Source organism: Ostrinia nubilalis, chromosome 20 (assembly GCF_963855985.1).
Source record: "Ostrinia nubilalis chromosome 20, ilOstNubi1.1, whole genome shotgun sequence".
Lineage (NCBI taxonomy): Eukaryota > Metazoa > Arthropoda > Insecta > Lepidoptera > Crambidae > Ostrinia > Ostrinia nubilalis.
The window spans coordinates 2,791,523-2,816,072 of NC_087107.1; the positions used below are offsets into that span (position 1 = coordinate 2,791,523).

Below are 24,550 nucleotides of genomic sequence, written 5' to 3' on the forward strand. Positions count from 1 at the left end.
AATCCTCCAGGCACAGTTGTTGCCGGAAACCAGTACTTTTTTACCCATTTCTAGGCAAAACGTCATCTCCCATCTCGAGTTTTTGTCTGACACCATCTGTCATCATCAAAGTCACCTCGATCACGTCATTATATCATAATAGCCTTCGGTTTAACTTTTTGCCGTACACTGTTAGCTGTACGTGACATTTAGATGGCTTTCTCTTTCACCGAGATGGTCTCTTTCGATCGGAAGATCGGTGTGATTATAAACGTCATTAATAATGTCATTATTAACACCTAAGCCCTGTGATTTAATGTTTTAAATAACTACGTTGTTTGATAATTCTTTGGCATCGTTTGTATCATTATTTATATGAATATGCTACACGAATTTTGCTGTATGTAGCTGACTTTTCTCTTTATTCCTCTGTGTTGTTTTTTTAACACCTGCTATCAATAGCTCTGGATTAGTAAAATCTTTTTCAGATAAAATTGACTCCAAAATAGGCATTCTTATTAATGCTAATGCTAGTGTTAAGTGATGTTATCAAAATATCTTTTGCTAATTCTGATTGTATTTCTCAGGCAGTGGAATACGATTTCCTACACCATTTGCAATATTCTCATGTATGATTTTTATAGTTTTTATGTTTTTTGTTTCTGTTACTAGCCACATAATTAATCGTAGGTTGTACGTAGATTAATCATACAGGTACCTATCTCCACACCATAATTAAAATTAACGTCGTCATTAATTATTGCCTCAAACTTTTCCTCACTAATTACATCCTCATTATGAACAAGATTATCTATCTCAAGCTCAGTGATCTTTGCATAAGATCTAATCAATGTAATTTTAACCTTCTCCTAATCACAATAAGGTATGAGTTACCTTGCTGAGAATTTAAGTATAGTTTTTGGCCTGTCATATTTCACAAATGAGCGTAATTATTATGTGGCACTAAATGCTATAATGTTACGTATCAAAGTTAGTAGTGTATGAAATACTTATTGTATGGTTTATGTGCCCACCTACGATGGTAGACGTGCAATTTAGAAAAGGATTGATTGACAAAGTAATGATCAAATTTTCAAAGACGTTTCTTGTCAGGTGACTGTTCATCACTGAACTACAAGAATAAGTTTCGCAGTCAAAATTATCAAGTTATTAAAACCCGGACCAGTGTAATAACTATTTTGGTAATAATCTGTGCCAATGTCCTCCCAAAGTTCGGTTCAACCAATGTTGCCATACAAATATGACATCGCATCACTTATTTCGCTATTTTTGTATACGAAGAAGGTGTGCCTCTTTTAGAAGTTTTTTTGTTATGTTTTTGCCTTCAAACGAGTGTTTTCAGTTATCTTTTCCTCCGATGATTCGTATGAAATATTATTTATAATTTTTTACCTGTAACTTTTTATTGTATTTCTTGTTCGTTATTTTTACAAAGTGCCATGAAAAAAGTTTAGGAAGGAGGTCATCTATCCGTTCAACCTTTGATAACTTGATATCTGTTTGAGCAACATCACACAAATTAATTGACTTTCACGTTGTTAATATTAAAAGAATAAGTTTCCGCTTTCTTATAAAGTTATTAAACTTGACCCCCTAACAACGACTTAAAACATATGAATTGACCGTGGAATCGAATCTGTGGAACCGGTAATCGAATCACGGAGTCGTCGATGCATTACATAAAAATAATCGAATAACATTCGATTGCGGGTGAATGACTCAGATCGTTAAGTACGTGCATATGCTTGGATCCTCCACTTAGCAGTAATTAATACCGAATCAAACTAAATGCTTCACAATGGCGCACGCGCACGCGACGTCAGAAGATAACCAACAGATTTATTGCCGGTTCTGCTTATCTATCAATTAATTCCTTGCCGCTTGAAATGTTATTGTTGTGAACGGAACGACATAGATCTTATAGTGAATCTGGCCACCTACACCATGTGGCCTAGTATTTTAAGTCGGAAAAAGAAAAAGGGAATGATATTCTTCTGTTTTTCTTTTAAGTTTGGAATTCTTTCAAACCTAGCATAGATAATGATTGATGATAGTGAGTTGAAACAATGTTGTACGCATAACTGCTTCTACGCGTTTCTGTCCGTTCTTGCAACAAAAATAATGCTTTAATTAACTCAACACGTTACTTTCCCCTCTCTTAGTACAGCCGTGGAAAACCGCGAAAGTTAGTCGGCTCCTCTCGGCAAAGTAAACGCGCGTACGTAACGGACGGACCCACATCCAGCGATTAAATAATTCGATTATTTAAAAATAGAATCAGCCAGTGACATACGACAGTGTCGAATAGTGAACTAACTCTAGGGTTCTAAATTTAAACCGCATACCGAACGGAAATTTAGAACGGCCCAACGGATTGCATGTTCTAATTTTAAATCGGAGTGCAGCTGCCGGTGTGAACTTTGTTCGTAGGGATTCCGTTTTCTTTTTTTTTTTTAAAGAACCACGGCGTTCCTTTTTATGTGAGTTCCATCAATTATTTCTTAAAATAGGTTTTATCGTGTCAACTTTCGTTCTACCACGAGCCCAACTGGTTCCGATCGTGATCGCGAGGCGTGGTCGCACCGATTGTTTCATAATTGGCATTGACAGTGAAAGTGTTTGTTAATATCATCAAATTTGTTGGTAAATATTCCCGATTGTTTTCCGCATAGTTTTCTTGCTTTCACTATTTTGAATATGATTATGATAGTGGTCTGAAATTGAATTATAATATGCAAGTGATTTTGGTTACATCATAAGTTGCGTGCTAGACGGTATATTATCACTATTTCTTACATCAGAAGGGGCTGAAACTGACAATTACATTTAAAAGGCCACCGTGGACGATAAACATATGTTTTACGACCTACTATCAATATCAAGATGCTAAAGATGTTTCCTTTCTATTTTTGTCTAGATAAGTCTTTAAGTGGTCATCACGCAATGCTATTTAGAATAAGTATTATTACAGGTATTTCGTAGTCTTGCTTAACTCCAAATAAAGTGTTTTAGTATCATCACAACGAGGTTGCGTTGAAATAACAATGTCAATACAAAAGAACTTAATTATGTCTTACCTAATATCTACATTTTAACACATTCGCTGACATTTATTTATTTGTGTAGCAATTCGTGAACGTTGCAGGTCAATTTTAAGAAATACATAGGTTACAGGTTAATTCCTTGTCAAAGAAACCAAAGGTCAAGTAGTCCAGGTAACTGATAACTGACTGTTTTAGACAAAGATCGAAGTATAAATTAGATGACTAAAATGGTATACAATCACTTCTTAAAACTCCTGAAGTCCTTATCATTATGTCTTATTCGCATATAGGAATAGAGGTCTTCTGGTTAATAGTACTACACTAGGACCCTTAGGCAGTACTAGCATAAATTATGTACTTTAAAGTTAAATTATATAAGGAGTGGTTTTATGAGGTCCATTTTGATCGATTCCAATAATTAAAAGACATTTTGGGAAAAATCGAAGTCTGTCGTTCGACAAATACTGCGCAACCGAATATTTGGTTGGACCCGCTTATACGGGCTGTCCCAATAAGTAATTTATTCAAACCAATCATATCGAAAACTATCAAAAATCGCGGAAGGGGGGCTTCGGATAGCCCTAGTGATGCTTTACCTCTGGGCTGAAGCCCAGCTGCTGGCAGCCCAGAAGCTGAAACTTGACACTACTTTTTGGGACACCCTGTATTGTTATGCCTAAAGCCTAAACAAATGCACTATGTCCATCATGATTGCACAACGTGCTATACCCGCAAATGACAATATTTCGGCGCGCACTTAAAATGCAATCTGCGCGCGCAGGGACACGTAATCTTAGAAAGCTCCTGCGGATTACTATGGAGGAACTTCCGCGGAAGTAGACGCGAGAAATAAAATTACGTAGCACATCAGCCTACACATTTTGTTGCAATCTAGCACCTATTAAATAATATGGTAATAAATAAGATACCAGTGTTTAGAAATACGTATAGACGACAACATGTCAAGCTACACATTATTATCTATTTGTAATACAGGCGAATTTGCAATAAAAATGTGTAGACTGTTGTGCTGCAAGTTGTTTTAGACCTGGGAAGTGCATTATTGACTTTTTTATGTATGAATGTATTTGTGATGAGTTTGTTATGCGAACTGTTTCATCATTACCATCAGGCCATGTAGTCTCCTGTGCAGGATCACGACCTTCTCTAATTTACTACAGGCAAAGAGAATTTGACTTACACTCCTCAAGTTGGCAGACGAACTGTTTAGAACTCTCCAATTACCTTAAGGCAGCTCCAAAACTTCTAAAGGTTCTATGAAGATACTTTCAATTTAAAAATATTTTATCTATGAAATTCGAATGTTTAAGGCTTTGCTAAGGGTTAAATAACGCATAAACAAAACTAAACATTCCAACTGAAGAATTTAACTTGTTTGAAATTTCTCGGTTACATCACTAGCTATCACTTAGGCAAATCATCCGTTTACCATCACTATCACTACCGGTTTTAACCCGTTACTCGTCGGCGACATTGTATCTGCCCGGACTCCAAATAACGTATCATTAACCCTGTAGAAACTGCGCTTATTACGGCAGCCCCATAATAAAAACCGGTTTAAACCGGTTCGAACTGGTATGGGGCTTTTCATCTCGACACGCAGACTCTAATCTGTGTAATAATACGTCGCTACTGTATTTTGAGCTTGTGGAAAGTGTCCAAGGAGATCTGGTGAAGGTGTTAGGCAATCAGGAGTTGTTAGAAGGGATGAGTTTTCTTCGACACTTGACGGGTTAAATCCTCAGGCTATGCAAATAGAGGGTGTTAGGGCTCTTTCAGATGCAATGGAGTATTAGACAGCACACCAAGTTAATCATGGTGGGATCTTATGTACTTAGTTAGCTATAAGTGCTAGTTTAATGTGCATCTGACATGTAAATATCTATCCTCCATCATCTAGCCAATAGCACATAATATAGCATAATTATGAAGTCATTGAACTTATGCATAAAAATAAATGTAATGTAACTTCGACGTCTAATCAATCATTAGTTCTATATTTAAAGTTACTGAAAGTGACAGTGGCTAAAAACGTAATTAATCATCTCAAATTACTGTCATGATGATCATAATCACAGACCAGTGATCAATTAGAAAATGCTGTTTAAACGCTTTTTTGTCTGCAATTTTTGTGCATAATAACGTAACATGGCATCTGCTCCTTTCTTTCATTCTGCGCACGAGTTTGTAGTATCACTCTTGGTGTGTACTTTATTGCTATTGTCGACCTTATCTGCCTACCTATCACGTGAGTGAACCTTTGAAATGACCTCCGAATGATGGATTTCTTACTCTTCTTTGACAAACATTTATTCAAAATAAGTGATCCGGCGAACCTCGTACCGCCTATGCTCATCAGAAATAATTTAAGATTCTTATGGTGAAAGAATTTTTCAAATCGGTTCAGTAATTTCGGAGCATATTCAATACAAACAAACAATAAAATCTTTCCTCTTTATAATATTAGTGAAATAAAACCAAAAAACCTGCTTCAAAGTCTTTAGAACTAATTAAAGTAACGTAAAGACTGGGTCAGTTTATTCGTGCTCTACAAAACTAATTTCTACGTCCAATGTCGAAAGAGTGAAATTTGCATAATTAATGGTCCATAACGTCTAAGGTCGCGTTTGGATTGTAACAGATAACTCGAAAGTAATGAGTTTACTCATAATAATTTCACAGTTACTTCACTTAGGGTTGGCAATCACTTTTTTCAAAATGCTCATCACATTTTTCATACTTGTTATAAAAATACTGAAATAAAACGCATGTATTAAGGAGACGAAGGCTTGTAACGTGTTAAGTTAATAGTAAACAAGTTCCCAATTATTTTAACAATAAAAAGTTTAGTAAATATGCCAAAAAAACAAATAATACTATTAAATACATTATAAATGTTACATAAATAAGTGTAGTAGTGCAAAATAAGTCGTTTGATTTAATCTGATGTTTTAATCTCTTTGACAATACTAGTTTTAAAACTAACTTCGAACAGCCCTATGTCTGCAAATGTTTTATTCACAGTTAAAGCATTCGGCTCGGCGCGTTGGCTCACTTTCAAAATAACAGTTATCCGCTTTATGTAACTCGCGTAACATAATAATTACATTGTTTTCAGCTGTTAAGTAATTAAACAAATCTCTTGATATCACTCTGTGGCCATTAGTTTTAGTTGTAACGAGGCTTAATTGTTACAGCTTTACTGTTACAATTTCTTGTATGTAGAGATATTAGCTTGACGAATGTTCCAAAATCTGTTAAATTCCTTGTAGTTATTCTTAAATGTTCCGATTGGGGTAGAGTAGAGAATAAGGGGAATGTTATTGCAATAAAAGTTGCCAAAACTAAAAAAAATATCAACTTGCATGTTTGTTACTCCTTCACGCAGAAACTACCAGATTCATTTTCATGAAATCTTTGTAATGTTATAGCTCATACATCAGAATATAACATACCTAGGTTAAATTAATTAAAATCTACGCGAATAAATTCCACTACCGCTTTATTTCCGCAAACGGCAATTCCTTACGTAGTACGCATTGTTGTTAAAATATTGATAAATAAATCTCCATGTCCAACCATAACACGCATTGTTTCCTTTTATTTAACTTAAGTCATATGTTTACAAAAGTCGGACAGTAGTGAACGAGTGTTCTCAGCAGTTAGTGCAGTCTCGTTGTGCTGGTAGGGCAAAAGCTAAAGGCTTTTAAAAGCAAGTTAAACTTGTAAGTTTTTAATCTTTTTGACGGTGTGTTTAGTGTAGATCAAATCCTCCATTTGACTCTGGTAAATTAATAAAAAAAACTAACCGAATTGAGAACCTCCTCCTCTTTGTTGAAGTCGGTTAAAAAAGTTCGTGCTACTGCAGTGCAAACCAAATGCCCATATGTTTTCCTGAAGCGGTGGTAGGGCAAGCTACGTGTAGGATTATACATATACCTTAAACTTGGGCCTTAGAAAGGTCTGATAAATATTTTGATATGATGTGATTATGGACATGAAGTGCTTCCGCACTGAAGGAAACCAGATAAAAATATGAGACTAATTTCAACCTCTCTTTCCAGACCACAGACAGCGCAGACTTCCTGGCGACTCGTGCGCATACGGCCGCAGTCATCCCGGGCAAGCCGGCCGCCAATCCTCTCCAGTTCGTCCGGGTCGGGCCCGCAGACCTCGGCAGCAGGGCCCGTGAGCAGCTCCGCAGGGCAGAGCTAGCCAAACGCACAGAACCTAAGATCGAGATACAGGAGGACTGGCAGTCGGTGAGTGGTTTTGCCATTTTCGACTTAGTGTGTAGTGGACTAAGGTATTTTTTCAATTGCCGACAACGCGCACATGACACGTCTCAAGAGGACTTACAGTCGAAGGAGTGATGTTATGCCATTTTCGGCTGTGTGTCCATTCTATCTATATTACTCTGGGTTTGCACGCGTCTAGTCCTGGTTGCCAAATTTTAGAGAGAATTTTAGAAGGCAACCTTATATGTATGTAGTGGCCTAAGAGCTGGTTTTCCAATTGTTTACAACGCGCAAACGTCACAAGAGGACTTGCACGGCGAGTGATAGTTTTGCCATTTTTGGCTGTGCATCTATTGGACTAAGGGCTAGTTTCTCAAGTCATTCCGGGCAAGCCGGTCGCCAAACCCCCTTAGTTTGTCCGGGTTTTGCCTCGACGATTAATGTGGATAGATCATCAGAATAATTTTTATTAAGATCCACAACCACAACACTATTAAAGTGGCACATAATTACGAAACCTTTATCGCTCCCTTTTCGAAACACATTAGCTTTTGGATAGCATATTTTACTGTAGATTTCTCATCCACTTTCTGTATCATTTAGAACACGTATTCGACAATAACTGTTAGAATTGCGTTACTCAACAAAAATCAAAACATTTCACATGATGTACGCATATGTGTGCCAAGATCATTACAGTAATGACTCTGTTTACAAAACATCAGCTTTCTATTCAGCCATTTGCCGTTTGATGGTGTGGTCTTTAAGGCGCCCTTAGCGTTTTGGGGACGACCGCGCTTTGCCACATTTAGGTCTCAGAAATCATCCTGTGGCTTAGTAATTGCTTTACGTTGATGACATTTTAGTTGTTCTGTGGGAACGGCGTTATTAGCTTCTTTATTTTAATTTTTACAGTTTCAAGTTGCGATGGGACGTTGTGGTGATATACAGGGTTTCTTTCTTTTCATTGATATGGAATTAACCACTTTTGACGTATTAGCTGAAAATCGTATATAAGTAATCATGCATAAACACTATGTCCATTAATTACAGTTTATGTAAAACAGACAATTGAGAAAGGCTCTTAAAAAATAGATGTCAAATTAGTTAAATTAGCATATCGTAATATATTTTTTACTACTTTTGCAAGTAGGCTTTTAAAAAACGCTTTTACCCCTACCACTGCTTCGGGACAATAAATAGGCCAGTGAGAAGAAGCAGCGCAAGAAACACAGCCACTATCATTTATTGTAAAATTCGGATCATTCGAATGTAAAACTAATCAAGCATAACATCGACCTTTATCCAAAGGTGATTTGCTGTTCTCTTTGTGCTATACCAGAACCTTCCAATTAAAATAGCTTACACGTCTCACGAGACGTGGCATCTGCTCGATTTGTCATTTTTTAAACGACCTTAATTACCTTTCCTTAGAACTTGGGGAAAGTTTTCTTCTTGATCCGAAACGGGTTAATTGGCATCGGTTTCTGCCATATTGTGCTGCAATAGATACAGACGTGGTAGGCCCTTGCGTGATTGAAAAATAACGAATCAGTCTTCAAACAAAAAGAATCTGAGGTTCCGGGACAAACTTTACCTTCACTGGTTTTTAATGGCGGTCAAGCTGATCCTGGCTACACAGGAGTTGCAGTGGTGGGATTGAGATATGGGAATAGTCCCGTGGAACCTGAAATTCAGTATAGTAAAGGACTATTTTGAAAATATAAGTAACGATCTAATTATTCACATTATCTAGCAGCGATTGAAACACCTTCAAATTCTCATATATTGGGAGTGTCTACTCCTTTATGCAGCATAATAGGCTTTAGGCCTTTGTCACGCAGTGGACGTTATCTAGCTGAAATGAACTAACGAATTCCTTTAAGATATCTATAGCATCTTTACAGAAAACTTTAGAAGGTTTTGAACTTCCGAGGTGCCTATGAACCTTCTGAATTACTTTCCGAAATTATTATTTCCGTTTCCGAAATGAAGTATAATTGTATATTGATTTATCGATGAGTTTCACAATGCTCATGTTTGGACATATGATTTTATGCATCGTTAAAAGTGGTATTTTTATATGACCATAAAGTGGTTGCTTTCACGGTTGTGATTTACGGGTTCTTTCACTTTATTTTCTTCTTAAAATAATTCATTTATTTATGTTTGGAAAGCAGACGCAATCAACGCTTTGGACTACAGCAGTTGTCACTTTAAATTATCATAATCACAAATTACCTACTGCTGATGCTTATTTCAAAATTCAGCCAGTAAAAGGTGAGTTTATATTATCATAAAGACTTCTGTTATTTTCTTAGCGCATCTATTATTCTTTAATTATCTTCTATCATCTCATCATCGTGCCCCGTTCTTTTTGTCATGATCATCTTCAGAATATCCGAACTCCTTTGTTACTACATACTTATCATTGTCGTCTCAAACATCTTTGTAATCTATATTTTACTAGCTGACCCGGCGAACTTTGTTCCGCCTTAATGGCAATAAATAAGCAGACTTTTTTTTATTTCGAACGGGATAAAAAGTATCCTATGTCCTTCTCCTGGCTCTAAACTACCTCCCTGACAATTTTCAGCTAAATCGGTTCAGCCGTTCTTGAGTTATAAGTGGAGTAACTAACACGACTTTCTTTTATATATAGATTTAATTAATCTGTCTTGCGATGAGTCAGTAGTCATTGCACATCCACTCGACATTAGATGCTGGCTTTATGGAATCAAGCTTAAAAACTACCTTCTAAAAACAAAATTGCTCTATGAAGTTCAGTGTTCTCTTCATTATTTTTAACATACGTATTAATTATTTTTCCCTAGAAATCCCTATCCTGCTGGAAGTAGGGAATGCACATGTTTATTGTTTACCTTTGAACGCGCCGCATCACATACCTCTTTGGTATTCCCTACGGTCCTCACACCGGAAATACGTCGTCGTTGCCTCGTCTGCGGAATGCGCAGTTTCCGCTCTGTGAGAGTTGTCATTTTTTTGCGCGCTTGTTTTGTTTTTGCCCGTTGCCAACTCTGGTCTAGCGTTCGTTTTTTGAATTCGATTTGCCGAATCACCAGCCATGATTTTTTCAGAGTTGAAACTATTTGCTACTTAAATTCGCCAAGATAATAGTTATTAACAAAGCCATTAAGTTAATGGGATATATTTATATTGCGATCGATATAAATTATTGCCTGTTCGATAAACCCTTCAAGCAGCAGTTAGTTAATTTATCTCACTACACAATTGTTACTTTAGTAGTTTAACATCAAAGGAATTTTGGTCAAAATAATTTAAGCGAAATAACTCAACGAAACACTTCTACGCGTCGATATTGCGTTAACTATCCGTTACAGTTTAATGGGAGTATTATCTGTGTGATTACTATGATTGGCGTCGTTAAGTTGTCACGAAAATAACACATTGTGCAATACAAGTATTTCAAAAATATCTGGTTCCAACCTTAATACTAGTCTAGTTTGAGACCGGCGGGTTCCAGCAAGATCTATTAAGTTTGGTCCAAGATTAAGGCGAAAAGAAGAGAAGGATAGAATCAACAATAATTCTCTGACTGAGAACAGTAACGACCCTATTCACAAACGACACTTGCTTAAGTGAAGCAGCAAATCGAACGCCCAGCGTTTAATAGAGCTCTGTGATTGGTTCATATGTCACCCTGTGCGTCCACGCGCACTGTGAGACTTCATAGTAATGTTTGTGAATACAGGCGTAATCGATCATTTCAAAGTAAAGGAAAAGTGGGATAGAAGAAAAATAGACATGACGTTTCAGTAAAAAAACCCTATAAGAATACAATATCATTGACTCGTGAGTTGATGACTATGGTCATCTTTAGTAATTACACAGCTTTGTTTTTTTCTATTCTAATGAGTGTGACATCATGTAAAGTATGAGCTATATACTTTCATAATGATCCTGTAAGAAATACTTTGCCTGCGGCCATACAACCTCAAAGGCCTTACAAGTATCACGAGTAAATAAGCATCTGTTGGGCAAACTCGCTCTATCAAACATTCGCATGCTTGGGTAAGATTTTGATTACAATTTTAATAATATAATTTTACTTGTAATATATTTACTAGAACCACGCTTCACCTTCCAACTTACACCACACGAACAATCCACGGAGCTTGTAAACAGTGGCAGCGAAACTGAGAGAAAAAAAACCCTTGATCGCCGCAAGCACGCGATGTTTACATTCTACGTATACCCACTTATACCCTGCCAATAGAGAGCGCAATCAGTCACGTTTGATGAGAAATTGTTTATGGTACGTGCGAAAAAGAATTTTGAGCTACGTGATGTGATAGCAAATTAATAGCTGGAGTATATTATTTTTGATGAAGCAAAGGACATCTTTGCTATAGAAGTGAACTAGTCTTGAGAACCTATTCTAGTTTTTGCTAATAACACTGAAAACCGGCGTCGTGGCCTCCCTCACCGGGGGCCACGGCATATGCTGAGTGGGGTCCCATTGCGATGGACATCGCTGTGCGACAGGGTGGCACTGCTCAGTTTACTTTCACTTTCATTGTATGTTTTATGTCACCTATGTCTTATTTACTTTTTTTTCTATTATTTACATCTTTTGTCTTCTGTGATGTCCATGGCAATAAATGTTTCTTTCTTTCTTTCTAATAAATTCTACGTAGTAATCGGTGCATTTATTGCATTTTTTTAGTTCCATCTTTCAACCAAATGATACTGTTGGGCAAAGGCCTCCCTCAAGGATTTCCACAACGACCAGTCCTGCATTTCCCGGCATCTAGGTGCTTCCCGCGACTTACACTAGATCGTTAGTCCATCAAGTGGAAATGTTACCGTCCCTTCTCAAATTGCGGTTTTCTTTTACTACAATAAGTTTTTTTTTACTACCAGTATTGCACCTTGGCGTGAACTCCTTAGAGTATTTGGCGTTCAAAATCACTATCTAAGAATTCTAGACGGTACCGCCTCTCTAATTCACTGAATCTAATTTCCATCACGATTCAAAAACAACCTTTTTAGGATCAAACACCTCCATTGTTGCAAATGCAGGCACGAAGCGCACTCGCAGCGTGATGCCAATCAGTCGATGCGTGCGCATGTTTATTGCATTCGGTGCATTGCGATAGGTCATGGACGGATCCGCTGGGAACAGCTGGTGACCTTGGGAAAAGGAGGAGGTGGCAAAAGTTAGTAGAAAAACTATTATCTATACAGTTAGTCAAGGATGCGCCAAAATCAGACGATAGTCTTATCGACGAATTTGTCGATTTTGACGATAAAGCCATACATTTGTCGTCTGAAATATAAATCCAATAGAATTCAGCTTTGGATCTCTGTTTGTTGATACTGGAGTCATGATAATAAAAATCTTAAAGTAGGTAGTACAACGTCAAAGTTGACTTTGCTGAGTGACCGTTCGGGTGACGACTACCTTTACTATGAGTATCACAGAAATTGAGTAAAATAAGCCGTACTATTAAATAGCGCTACCTGGCTTCGATTAACCTACAGGCTTATAAATTATTCTTTTTATCTTGATACAGTTTTGCAGTATGAATATTTATGTAAAATGTAGAGTCATTTACCAGCTGTAAAAAGACTAAATTATCGGCTATTTACTTAAACAGTCGAAAAAGAGTATAAATACTGTTCTATAAAAACTTGTTCGCCCTTCCTGTTCACCTTCTCTCCGTTGCCTTGGTCCATCGATAAAGTAAACTGTCAGATACAATTTCCAGATTTTATTTTTAAAATCAGAATCTCAGCTTTTAACTTGAAATCCAATCGTTTAGGTTCACTCATCTTTGTTCTTAAGACTCCTTTGTTTTGGGTTGTTATTGTGTTAATGACCACACCAGTGGCCTATATTTCATCGATTTTACGCGATAAGCCCATACATTTGTCGTCTAAAACAGTCGATAAGATTTTATCACGGCGCGCATCCTAGCTCGGCTGATTGATTTTGCCAACAGTAAACCTTAACATTTTACAATAGACAATTGATAACCATAGCGATAGGTCAATAATAAATTGCAAAAGATTTACGTTAACCACTTTTCAATTGTGAATTCTGATCTTGACCGCAGATTTGCTCTGGCCATACGATGAAATTAAATGGTCTGAAAATCTATGTATATTCACCCGAACCAATCCGTCTCGGTAGTCTATGAGACGTATATTCTAGATTTATATTCCTTTTGAATGAGTAATGGGAAAGAGCTGGTCCAATTCTGAGATAAGTGTACTCGTAATATCGCTGGCAGAAATGTTAATATTTGATATAATCTATACTTCTATACTAATATTATAAATGCAGTAAAGTAACTCTGTCTGTCTGTCTGTCTTGCTTTCACGCCTAAACCACTGAACCGATTTTGATGAAATTTGGCATAGAGATAGTTTGAGTCCCGGGAAAGGATATAGGATAGTTTTTATCCCGGTTTTTGAAACAGGGACGCGCGCGATAAAGTTTTTCTGTAACAGACGAAAAAAAAATTCTTCGCGGGCGAAGCCGCGGGCGGAAAGCTAGTTATTTACTCAAATCGGTGAAAATAGTCAAACATTTATTATACTAGAACTAAATAATCTCGTCATAAAATAAAACGTTCTGATAAGGGCTGACTGAAGTAGTCGAAGCGTGGGATATAAATGAAAACTAGAATGGAGTCATAAATCATCATCATAATCATTTTAGCCCTAAGTCGTCCACTACTGAACATAAAGATTTCCTGTGTCAATAAGGACATCATTCTTTTTGGGCCTTTTCTAAAAGTGCCGGCCAACTAGGGTTTCTGCTCGAGCTTTCTCGAACTCGAGAAAACTCGAGAAATTTGGCTTCATTCGAGACGAGAAAAAAAATACCGGAGCTCGAGAATTCTCGAGTTTCGATTTTGAAGCTTTAATTTTTTTGAAAGCCTATTTTCTTAGACAAAAGTAAGTTTTTAATTATTTAATAGGTTAACGTTGCGTTTAGACTGGCCTAGTCTTTCCTTTTTTTAACTAATTTGATTTGCAAGTAATGATCTTAACCGAAACCAATAATGTTCACCTACGAGTATGCTATATTTTATTATGTTTGTATAACTGACTGATTTAAAGACTGAAAAATTTTTGTTAACTGTTAGTTTAGGTACTCGTAAATACGTTTATTCAAGTCGTTATCTTTAAGTTTAAAAATTTATTTAAAAGTTTTTTTTTGTTTGTAAATGTAGGTTTATTATCGTAATTTAACAATTAATTTGGACTTGTGTTCTTTGGAAAACAAGTGATTCAATTGGAGCTCCAGATATTTATGGTTATTAATATAAATGGTTATTCCTTAAAGTACACGCGACTTTATGACTTTTGTTCCTTTAGTTAATTATTAAGTTATAATTATCCTACTAATATTATAAATGCGAAAGTTTGGATGTCTGGATGTTTGTTACTGTTTCACGCAAAAACTACTGAACGGATTTTGTTGAAACTTTACAGTATTATTGATTATAACCCAGACACATTATAACATTAATAAAAACCCGTGTTTTTATTAAATTTCAACCGATTTCAACAGTTTTAATTAAAAGACTCGAGACCCGAGAAAACTCGAGACTTTGGCCTCGAGAATTCCCGAAACTCGAGAAAAAAAATAAGTCGAGAAATCAGAAACCCTACGGCCAACAAAAAATTATGGTACGTATTGTTAGAACTAGCTATTTGGAGCAATAGTTAATATGGCACAAAAGTTGTAGGACCACTCAGAACAAAGTCATACAAGTTCGATGATTCATCATTTTCATACATTTATTGACTTTTAAAGTGTTGGCAAACTTGAAAATAATTACATATATGTTTTGTTAGAAACTCATGATCCAAAACAATTATCAACCGACCGCTCTAAGTTAGCGATCAAATGACGCGATGACGAAACGAAAAAGATACATCCGTGGCCCGCGCTAGCAGTGTCGCTGTGGCCGAGAAGAAACGAGCAAACATGCCAGCCAATAGGATGGCTCGGAGCATACCCGTCAGTGAATGAGACGGGGACATTGAAAACTGAAGTGAAGGTCATCCAGTTATCCATGCGACTCGCGTTACATCAAACGCCTACCTGCTTGCGTTATCGTTAAACATCATTGTTAAAGCCCGGTCGCCGAGTACGTAGAATTTCGTCCAATGACCCCAAGCTATCCATTTTTTTTCGCTCGCACGAATCTATGTTGCTGTCGCACTCGCACACTCACTGCGGCCGCCCGTCGCACAATCGCGACAGCAATAGGTATAATTACGTGCGAGCGATAAGGATGGGTAGCTTGGGGTCATTGGCCAAACTTCTACGTGCTCGGCGACCGGACTATATGTGAATATTCGACTCAGATTCCGTTTGTTGTGTGAAGTGGCTAATCATTTGTGTATAAGCTGTCGTGGAGATATTGGTACACGGCGTAGAGACACCTGGGCTTCGTGAGAGGAAGGTTTTATAAATATTGCTCAGATTATAACGGATGAACTGGTGGAAAATGAAGTAACATGAAAACTACTTTTTTGTCACTTAAATAACTGAACAGACAATGAACCCACACTTTCGCACTATAATGACAGATGCTTCAAATAACTATTTCTAGCAATATCAATAATCATTATATGATTCTCTGCACTTTCAAAAATCAATAAATGATGAATCATCGAACTTGTATAACTTGGTTCAGAGCGGTCCTACAACTTTTATGCCATATTAACTATTGCTCCAAATAGCTAGTTCTAATAATACGCACCAATTTTTTTTGTTGGCCGGCACTTTCAGAAAAGGCCCAAAAATGTATGAAGCCTGAATGATCTCCTTTTAATGAGTCATGAATAGTAAATACATTATTACTGAGTATATTCATTTGTAAACATTATTTTAAGTAGGTTTATTTATCTAGTAACCATGGTACAACCTCTGCTTCAGTCAATACTGAATGCCCCATGGCTAAGTCATTGTTAAGACTACCTCTATTTTGTAACACCACCATAAATTGTAATGTGACATGCAATAAACGATTTGAATTTGAAGATACTTCAGACAAGTTATATTTATTTATCTTCCTTCTCTTTCCAGAACCTGGACAACTGGAAGTCGTCAAGACGGAAGCGCGTAGAGCACATCATCGAGCGGTGCGTGGAGGTGCGACGGATGGAGAACGAGCCCACGCAGCCCAGAGCCAAATCCAAGACCTTCAACGAAATGCTGGAGGAAAGGTAAGCGAGAAACTAACTAAAAATTGCCTAAAAATTGGTTAACTTTTCCTAGAACGGCCTCTCCAGTTGGTTCTTAACCGGCGGGAATATAGTTCCCACCATACGGAAGTGGGAAATTCCCACAATATTTTGATATACGACAGTGGGAATATAGTTCCTACTATATTTTTAATGTTTTTAGCTTGTCTTATGACCCAAAAACATTGAAACATTTGATTATGTTATGAATATGAATGTTAACGCGTTAAGGCTTAAATTGGTTGGGTCAAACTGAAGATTCTTGCTACATAGGAAATGCAGCAGTGGTATCGAGAGGTGGCATAGACTGAAAACTAAAAAGCGAAAGTGAATAGTCATTATAAATCTATCATCGTACCTACATTACTATTTGCTACTGTCTCTGGGGTAAGATTTTGATCAAGAGCAAGCCCGTGGTAGACGAAGGGTTTATTCTTATTTTAGTTTAATTTTGAATGAAAAGATAAGCGCTACATTTAACCAAATTCCATTAAATAAATATGCCTGCTTTTTTCAGCATCATTCTAGACTGCTTCAGCAATTTCTATCCAGGGTGCGACCGTTATCTTACATATATCCGGCAGATCTGGTTTGCATAGCTCTAGGATCGATTGCCATCTGACTTCCGCAGCCCTTGGATATTATGAATAGTTTAAAAAGCGTTTCATTTGCTTTTATTTTCACTAGTCGACAGGATTTCCTTGTCACTTTCAAGATAAACACCAACAGGCTGGACTGCTTTGGTTATTATTGATAAATCTACCAGCCACCTTTTACTATCTGTCTGGATCGGTATAATTTATTTACTTGCAGTTTTGATGTTTTCAATTAAATCGCTGACAGTAACGTTTGCATCATAAACAATATTATCACCGTGACTTTCTCGTAATTCGAATTTAACACCGATTTTATTCGAAGTGACTTCAAACGTATCTTCGCCAGTAATGTCATCATTAATTTTCCACATCATATACCCATTAATCATCTTCAATCTACATTTCGCGGAATTGCCACACAGTTATTACGTTTCATCCAATATACAAATAACGAAATTACCTATCTCATATCTAACCTAATAACATACTAATGCAATCGATCATTGCTATTACAAATAATAAATTTGCTTTCCTACGATTGCCTCATGAAGTTCACACACATACGCCCTTGGTCATTATCATCTTTTATTTCGCAGTAAGGTATTCTATTATTTGTAATCATAGGTTGGTTATGTCACCGTGATTGGTCACGATCGGTATTTTCATAAGGTGCATTATTGTGGCGGTGAAACCTATTACTGTGATTTGGGCAGTAGTTAAAGTTGAAGTCGTGTGAGTGTGTGTTTTAGTTTGTGTTGTTGTGATATCAGATTTAGATGTGCTTTTGTTTTCTGTGATGTTCCAAAATTGAAAATGAAGTCCTATTATGTTGTTATTACGAAAATTACAGTTCGCGTGAAACGTAAAAACAGGTTGGCATTTTAGTAAAATTTGGTCTATGCAAAAACCCACTTAACAGTTTCAATTACTGGACCAGTTAAACTTAATTGTTGTACAAGTTAATCTTCTACAATTAGTCACAGTCCAGTTTACTCATTATGCAGATAGTTACACACAAATCTAGAATTTGTAAACGAGATCGCTATCTGAGATATTAATCGAGTGCTTGCTTAATTACAATAACAGAACAAGCAGAAATTGTGATATAATACACTTAATAAAATAATTAATAATTTATTAATAACACGTCGATATATTTTTGTATGATCTATAAGAATAGTTGACTAATATTTATTTGATCACGCAAAATGAGATTATTAACAGCATCAATATTTTTATAGTCGACATCTATTAATATTTATTTTATTGAAGTTGATAAAAACACTTATTACGATAATTTATTAATTTAACTTCCAATAAATTTTGTAGATTGTAATAATGTAATATAACAATAGATTTTTTTATTTTTAAAACGACTTTTGGTCTAATTTATTGATGTTATTTACTTCCTTCTAGACTTTTATAGAATCAGAATGTTCGATTTCCATCAAACATATATCGCTCGCCCTTTGGGTGACCTTCTTGAGGCCCATAGTAAGCGACCACGTCTCAGATCCATATACCATCAGTCCATCACTGGCAATTCCGGCAACACACACTTGTCAAAGACTTTTGTCTTGATATACTGCGGTATTTCTGACCCTGCTACTCAGCCGAGCTGGATTCGACGATTGACCTCTTTCTCGAAGTTGGGCCTACGTAACTGGACTGTTTGTCCCAGGTATACATAACTATCAAGAGTGTAGAGTCTCCAACTTTCAGAGAAGTTGACATGATTTCTGTCTGAATCGAATATATCGCTCACATTCAGCATATGGCAAGTTCTAGGCTAGCATGTGGAAGCTTATCGACTGGCTGCGCTTGTAACACAATATTGGTGTCATTGACTCGTGTGGTCAGCTGCAGTTTCTATTATACTTTGCGATATATAGAGCTTGTATTATATCATTTGTTTTAAAACAATTATTTATCTTCATATTACGATAGAATTAATTACATATCATATTTCGGAACATAAATTAAATCAACGAACTTTAACACGGTAGATATGATTTAGTACCTAATCGCTGTTCAGGAACAAAACAGTTGTAACATGAGTGCGTCTGCATTGAATAGCGATGCTTATCATTACAATCATTTATTGTTTATTTTTTTATTATTCATAATTATTCTTGAACTAGCGCAATCTTCTTTCAACAAAAAGTTTGCAAAAGATAAAAGTTGCAAAACCGTTGCTTTTAATGCTTTTATAACATTCTTTCATACATCTTAATGTTCATCCCTGTTTCATTGTATAGTAAGTATCGTATAACTATTCCTTCTAGTGAAACTATTTTCATATTTTCTCCGAAAGGAAATCTACTTTCGACCGGTGTCGGTTACGTCCGTCCCGCCCAGCGGCCATCGCGCGAGTGATCGGGTTACGTGCGCGCGCGCATCGATTAAAAAATCTGAATTAATAGTTAAAGCGATAGTAACTCTATCTAATCTTTTCACCAACCATTGAACCGATCCGGAATTCTGTATAATATTTGGTACGGAGATAGTTTGAGACCCAAGGAAAACGTAGGATAGTTTTTAATTTATCCCGGCTTTTGAAACAGGAACATGGCTGGAGTCTTTCTATGAAAAACTCACGCGGGTGAAGTCGCGGGTAAAAATGAGTAATCAATATAACATTCTTGTATTTGCGATATCTGATTTTAGCTTTAGATATTTTTACCCAAGTAGGTAAGGTGCGGTAGTTGGTTCTGATAAACCTGAAACCGCTCTTTTCCCATCGATTTGACTTAAAACATATTATTTGATGCGATTGACTAACCATTAATTAATTTTAGAGAAACTACAAATCTAATTTTCTTTTAATTGCGAACTAATTGGGTTTTTATAGGGTAAAATTGAGTGTTTTAGTGACTTCTAATTATTGGTTAGTTCACTTTTACATAATTTCAAATCAATTATGCTTTCGTCACAATTGATTACGTCACCGGACGTCCGGCTCGGTCAGCTGACCGGACCCAATTGGTTGCTTGATTGCTCTCGTATCGAGAACAATGGGTTTTGATGCGGTATGTTCTCTTTTCTAAAACATCTGGTTTACACAGTGTAAAGGAAAGGTGGGCAATAATTTAAAAGCTAAACTCTATACCGGCCCTAAGCGCATTTTCTCAAAATCCCACTAATATTGTCCACCCACAAGGTGGACAGACGAAATCGTAAAGGTAGCAGGAAGGCGCTCGACGCAGGCCGCTACCAACCGGGCAACATTGAAAGCATTGGGGGAAGCCTAAGTTCAGCATTGGACGTCCTATGGCTGAGATGATGATGATGATGATGATGATGATGATGATGAAAGTTGATAAGGATGCATCGATGCATGTTTGTTACTCTCCCACGCAATAACTACTGAAAGAATTTTGATGAAACTTTAGAGTATTATTGTTTATACGTCAGAATAACATAAAAGGCTATTATTTATAACGATATGTGACTTTAATTTCACGCGGGTGAAGCTGTGGCCAAAGGCTAATTTAGAAATAAACGTTTTGCATTTCTAGTTTTATTTATGACTATACTATTAACTATAAGATATTTACAGTAATGAGCCTACTGTTCTAAAGTCCGTTTATGGAAATATCTTGATTGATACTTATCTGAGTGCTAATAATATAGTCAAATTTGTTTATTTTTAGAATATTTAATTGTTTTGCGGTTGTCCTAAATGCATTTAATCATGTTGAGGTTGGTATAACAAGTTTAGCAAGTCTATAATTAGTGTTTTTGACGTCAAAGCTAATTAGAATTTAATTATTTTGGCATCAATTTGCCATTATTATATAACCTAACCTAACTAACTAACTAACCTGGAACCTAACTAGAAGATGGCGTGACGGTCGGACGCTTTTGAATCAGCTCCGCATAAATAAATTCATAACGCAATCAATAACGTCAAATTCAAAACATAAGTGTGCAGTAATTGTTCGAAAGACTTTTTGTGATGCGCGTGTGCAAAAATCAACTATAAACTATAAAGTGTTACTGAAGAATAACTCCTAAAACCCAGTGTCAGTGCGGTAGTTCGTTTGAGTGCAAAAATATTATTAACCGATTGGTGGTCAGTCTCAAAACTATTACAAACAATCATCTTACTACTCATACAACCGTCCCAAACAGTGTCAGTTATTCACTCAATGACGTAATGAGCATACTGGTCTTGTGGCTGTGAGCGCGGTGCGTATCCGCTGTGACCCGAGTTCAAGACCCGATACCCGATGACTTTTTGGGTTGATATTTTTCTGTGAATTTGTTTCTTCGATTTAATAAAATAAATAAATATGCGATGCAAAGCGTGTCAGAAGGTATTAAAAAATACCGACTTGAAATCTTGTTCACATTGCGAGGGCACTTACCATTATTTGTGCTTGGGTATTACGGCCGCCGCTTATGCAAAGGAATTAAAACAGTCAACAAAGGTTGTATGGAAATGTCCGGATTGCAAAGCATCAGAAAAACGGGGTGACAACACTCACACTCCGATAAGAGCACAACAAGCGGAATCCCCCAAATCGGCATCCTCCGGTAATAGTTGCCAGTTGTTGACTAGTAACACGCTGATTGAAGAGCTTAAATCGTACATCGACGAGAAATTGAAGGAAGCAACTACTAAAATCCTATCTGACGTGAGGGCCGCATTGTCATCTGAGATAAAGACTGTGAACGGGAAAATCGAAGAGCTAAAGACAAGCGTGTCTTTCTTAAGCGCTCAGTACGAAGACCTCAACAAGTTGGTGTCCGATAAATCTAAAATCATCGATAATCTACAAAACGAAAACTGCAAACTAACTGTGGAAATTAATGACATTAAAAATAAATTAGCTACCATAGACCTACAATCAAGAGCATGTAATGTAGAAATTCAGTGTATTCCTGAAAACAAGAACGAGGACATATTGACTTTTACAAAACAACTCTCCAAAGTTGTTTCATTCCCACTGGCTGAATCCGATATAATTAACTACTACAGAATACCTAAACTGAACCAGGAATCGACTCGCCCCCGCAGCATTTTGGTTAAGTTCGCAAATCCCAGGATAAAAGACGGAATATTAGCAGCGGTCAAAAAGTTCAACAAGTCTCGTGGGACAGATAGACTGAATACTGCGCATATCGGAATACCTGGAAAAAAGCAACCATTCTATGTAACAGAGCATCTTTCGCCTGAAAATAAGAAACTGCACGCGGCAACCAGGAAGTTTGCCAAGGAAAATAAGTACGAATTTGTGTGGGTTCGCAGCGGACGCATATTTATGCGTAAAGACTCTATATCAAAAATCCACCGTATAACGAGTGACGTTGTGTTGAACTCTCTTTTATAAGTTCATTTTAGATACTTCTTTCTTTGTTTTTGTTAATTTAGGCTGAGGCTTTAATTGTAATATTCAATATTAAGATCTACTATCAAAATGTAAGAGGCCTTAGAACCAAAGTTGAGGAGTTGTATGCCGCTGTGCTGCACTGTAATTACGATGTTATTGTTTTGTCTGAAACTTGGTTGAATTGTACTGTCTTTGATTATGAATTGTTGGATCAGCGATACAACGTATTTAGACGTGACAGATCTACAACTGCTTCTAAAAAACGAGAGGGTGGCGGCGTGATGATTGCTGTCCTGAGGGAGCATGAGGTAATCCGTAACTTAATATGGGAGACTGAATGTGAGGACTTGTGGTTGTCGTTGAGGGTTGATGGAAACTTAAAGGTTCACATCTGCGGTGTGTACATCCCCCCTCCAGTAAGACTTGATGAAATTGATGTATTTCTTACAAACACTACTGATATAATTCAAAATAAAATAAATGCCTCTTCGAATGTCATAATAATAGGGGACTTCAATCTTCCTAATATTAATTGGCTCCACGATTCCGAACCAGGCTACTCTTCGGCTGGGTCGTCACTTAGCACTACAGAAGGAAGTTTTGTGGACGCGCTATCTTTTAACGACTTACGTCAGTGTAATTACATCCAAAACGAAAATGGAAAAATTCTAGATCTGGTACTCTTCAATAATCCCGCATTAATATCCGTGTGCAGGGCTGAACCTGCTATAGTTCCAATAGATCCCCACCATCCCGGTATCATTATTCGGTTGGGAAGGCCCACCAGGGCTTTTGTTAGGCCCAAAATGGTTAAAAGTCTCAACTTCCACATGTCCAATTACGATGAAATAAACAAAGATCTATGTAGGGTTGATTGGAGTCCCGTTTTTGTTCGCTGAAAACATTGAAACTGCCGTAGATCTATTCTATGGCTTAACAATGCCCATTATAGAAAAACACACACCTTTGCGTGCAAAAAGTAACACGAAATACCCAGTATGGTTCAGTGTTCCGCTAATAAAAGCACTCAAGGAAAAGAAGAAGTACCATAAGAGATTCAAGAAATATGGCAACCCCTTGGACAAACTGACATTCTCACTCCTACGTAAACGCTGCGACGCAATGATAAAGTATTGTTACAATACTTTTAAAAAACGGGCCGACGAACATATGAGATCTTGTCCTAAATACTTTTGGAGATATGTGAAGGAGAGGAAATCTAATTGCACTTCCATTCCAAATGAGATGCGCCTCGATGAAGTTGTGGCAAAAGGTGGACAAGGAGTGGCAGATCTTTTCTCTCACTACTTTCAATCTGTGTATGGAACCATAACAAAACACAACAATTTACCCACTCATCCCATCATTGCTGATCAAGAGCTGAAGAATAATTGCCCTCTCCTTCTTAGTAAATGCATCATAACTGAGGACGAGGTTCTGAAGTCTCTGCAGAATTTAGACTGCAATAAGGGCCCTGGGCCAGATCTTCTACCTCCAATTTTCCTCAAAAATTGTGCAGACAACCTATGCAAGCCTCTAACAAGACTCTTTCAACAGTCCTTAGAGACTGGGGTTTTTCCAAGTAAATGGAAGCTAGCCCACCTTACTCCCATTCACAAGTCTGGAGACCAGAATAGTGTCAGAAATTACCGTCCCATTTCTATACTCTCCATAAGCGGTAAAATTTTGGAATCAATAGTGTACAAACAGATATTGCCTCACGTCCAGAGACAGATAAATCCCAATCAACATGGATTTCTCCCACGTAAATCAACTTCCACCAACTTGGTCGAATATATTACCGATGTTTCGCAGGCTCTTGACAATCAGGAGGAAGTGCATGCGATATACACAGACTTTCAGAAGGCGTTTGATCTAGTTAACCACGATCTATTACTTACGAAACTCGCCAATATGGGTATACATGGCTCCTTGTTGCGTTGGTGTGAGTCGTACTTATTAAATCGATCACAGCTGGTGGCTTTTCTTGGTTTTTCGTCGAAGGCTTCACCTGTACCGTCGGGGGTGCCCCAGGGTTCTCACTTGGGGCCACTTTTCTTCTT

At 37.1% G+C, this 24,550-nt stretch overlaps 1 protein-coding gene across 5 annotated transcripts in view; it reads left to right on the forward strand.

Moving 5' to 3' along the window:
• The window catches only part of LOC135081442 (LIM domain only protein 7), a 264,365-nt gene that overhangs the window by 185,807 nt on the left and 54,008 nt on the right, over window positions 1-24,550 (forward strand). For all 5 annotated transcript variants that reach the window (XM_063976129.1, XM_063976128.1, XM_063976127.1 and 2 more), the window contains 2 exons: window positions 7,130-7,327; window positions 16,398-16,537. In XM_063976129.1, the coding sequence (XP_063832199.1) occupies window positions 7,130-7,327; window positions 16,398-16,537 (338 nt within the window). The remainder of the gene's footprint in view (window positions 1-7,129; window positions 7,328-16,397; window positions 16,538-24,550) is intronic.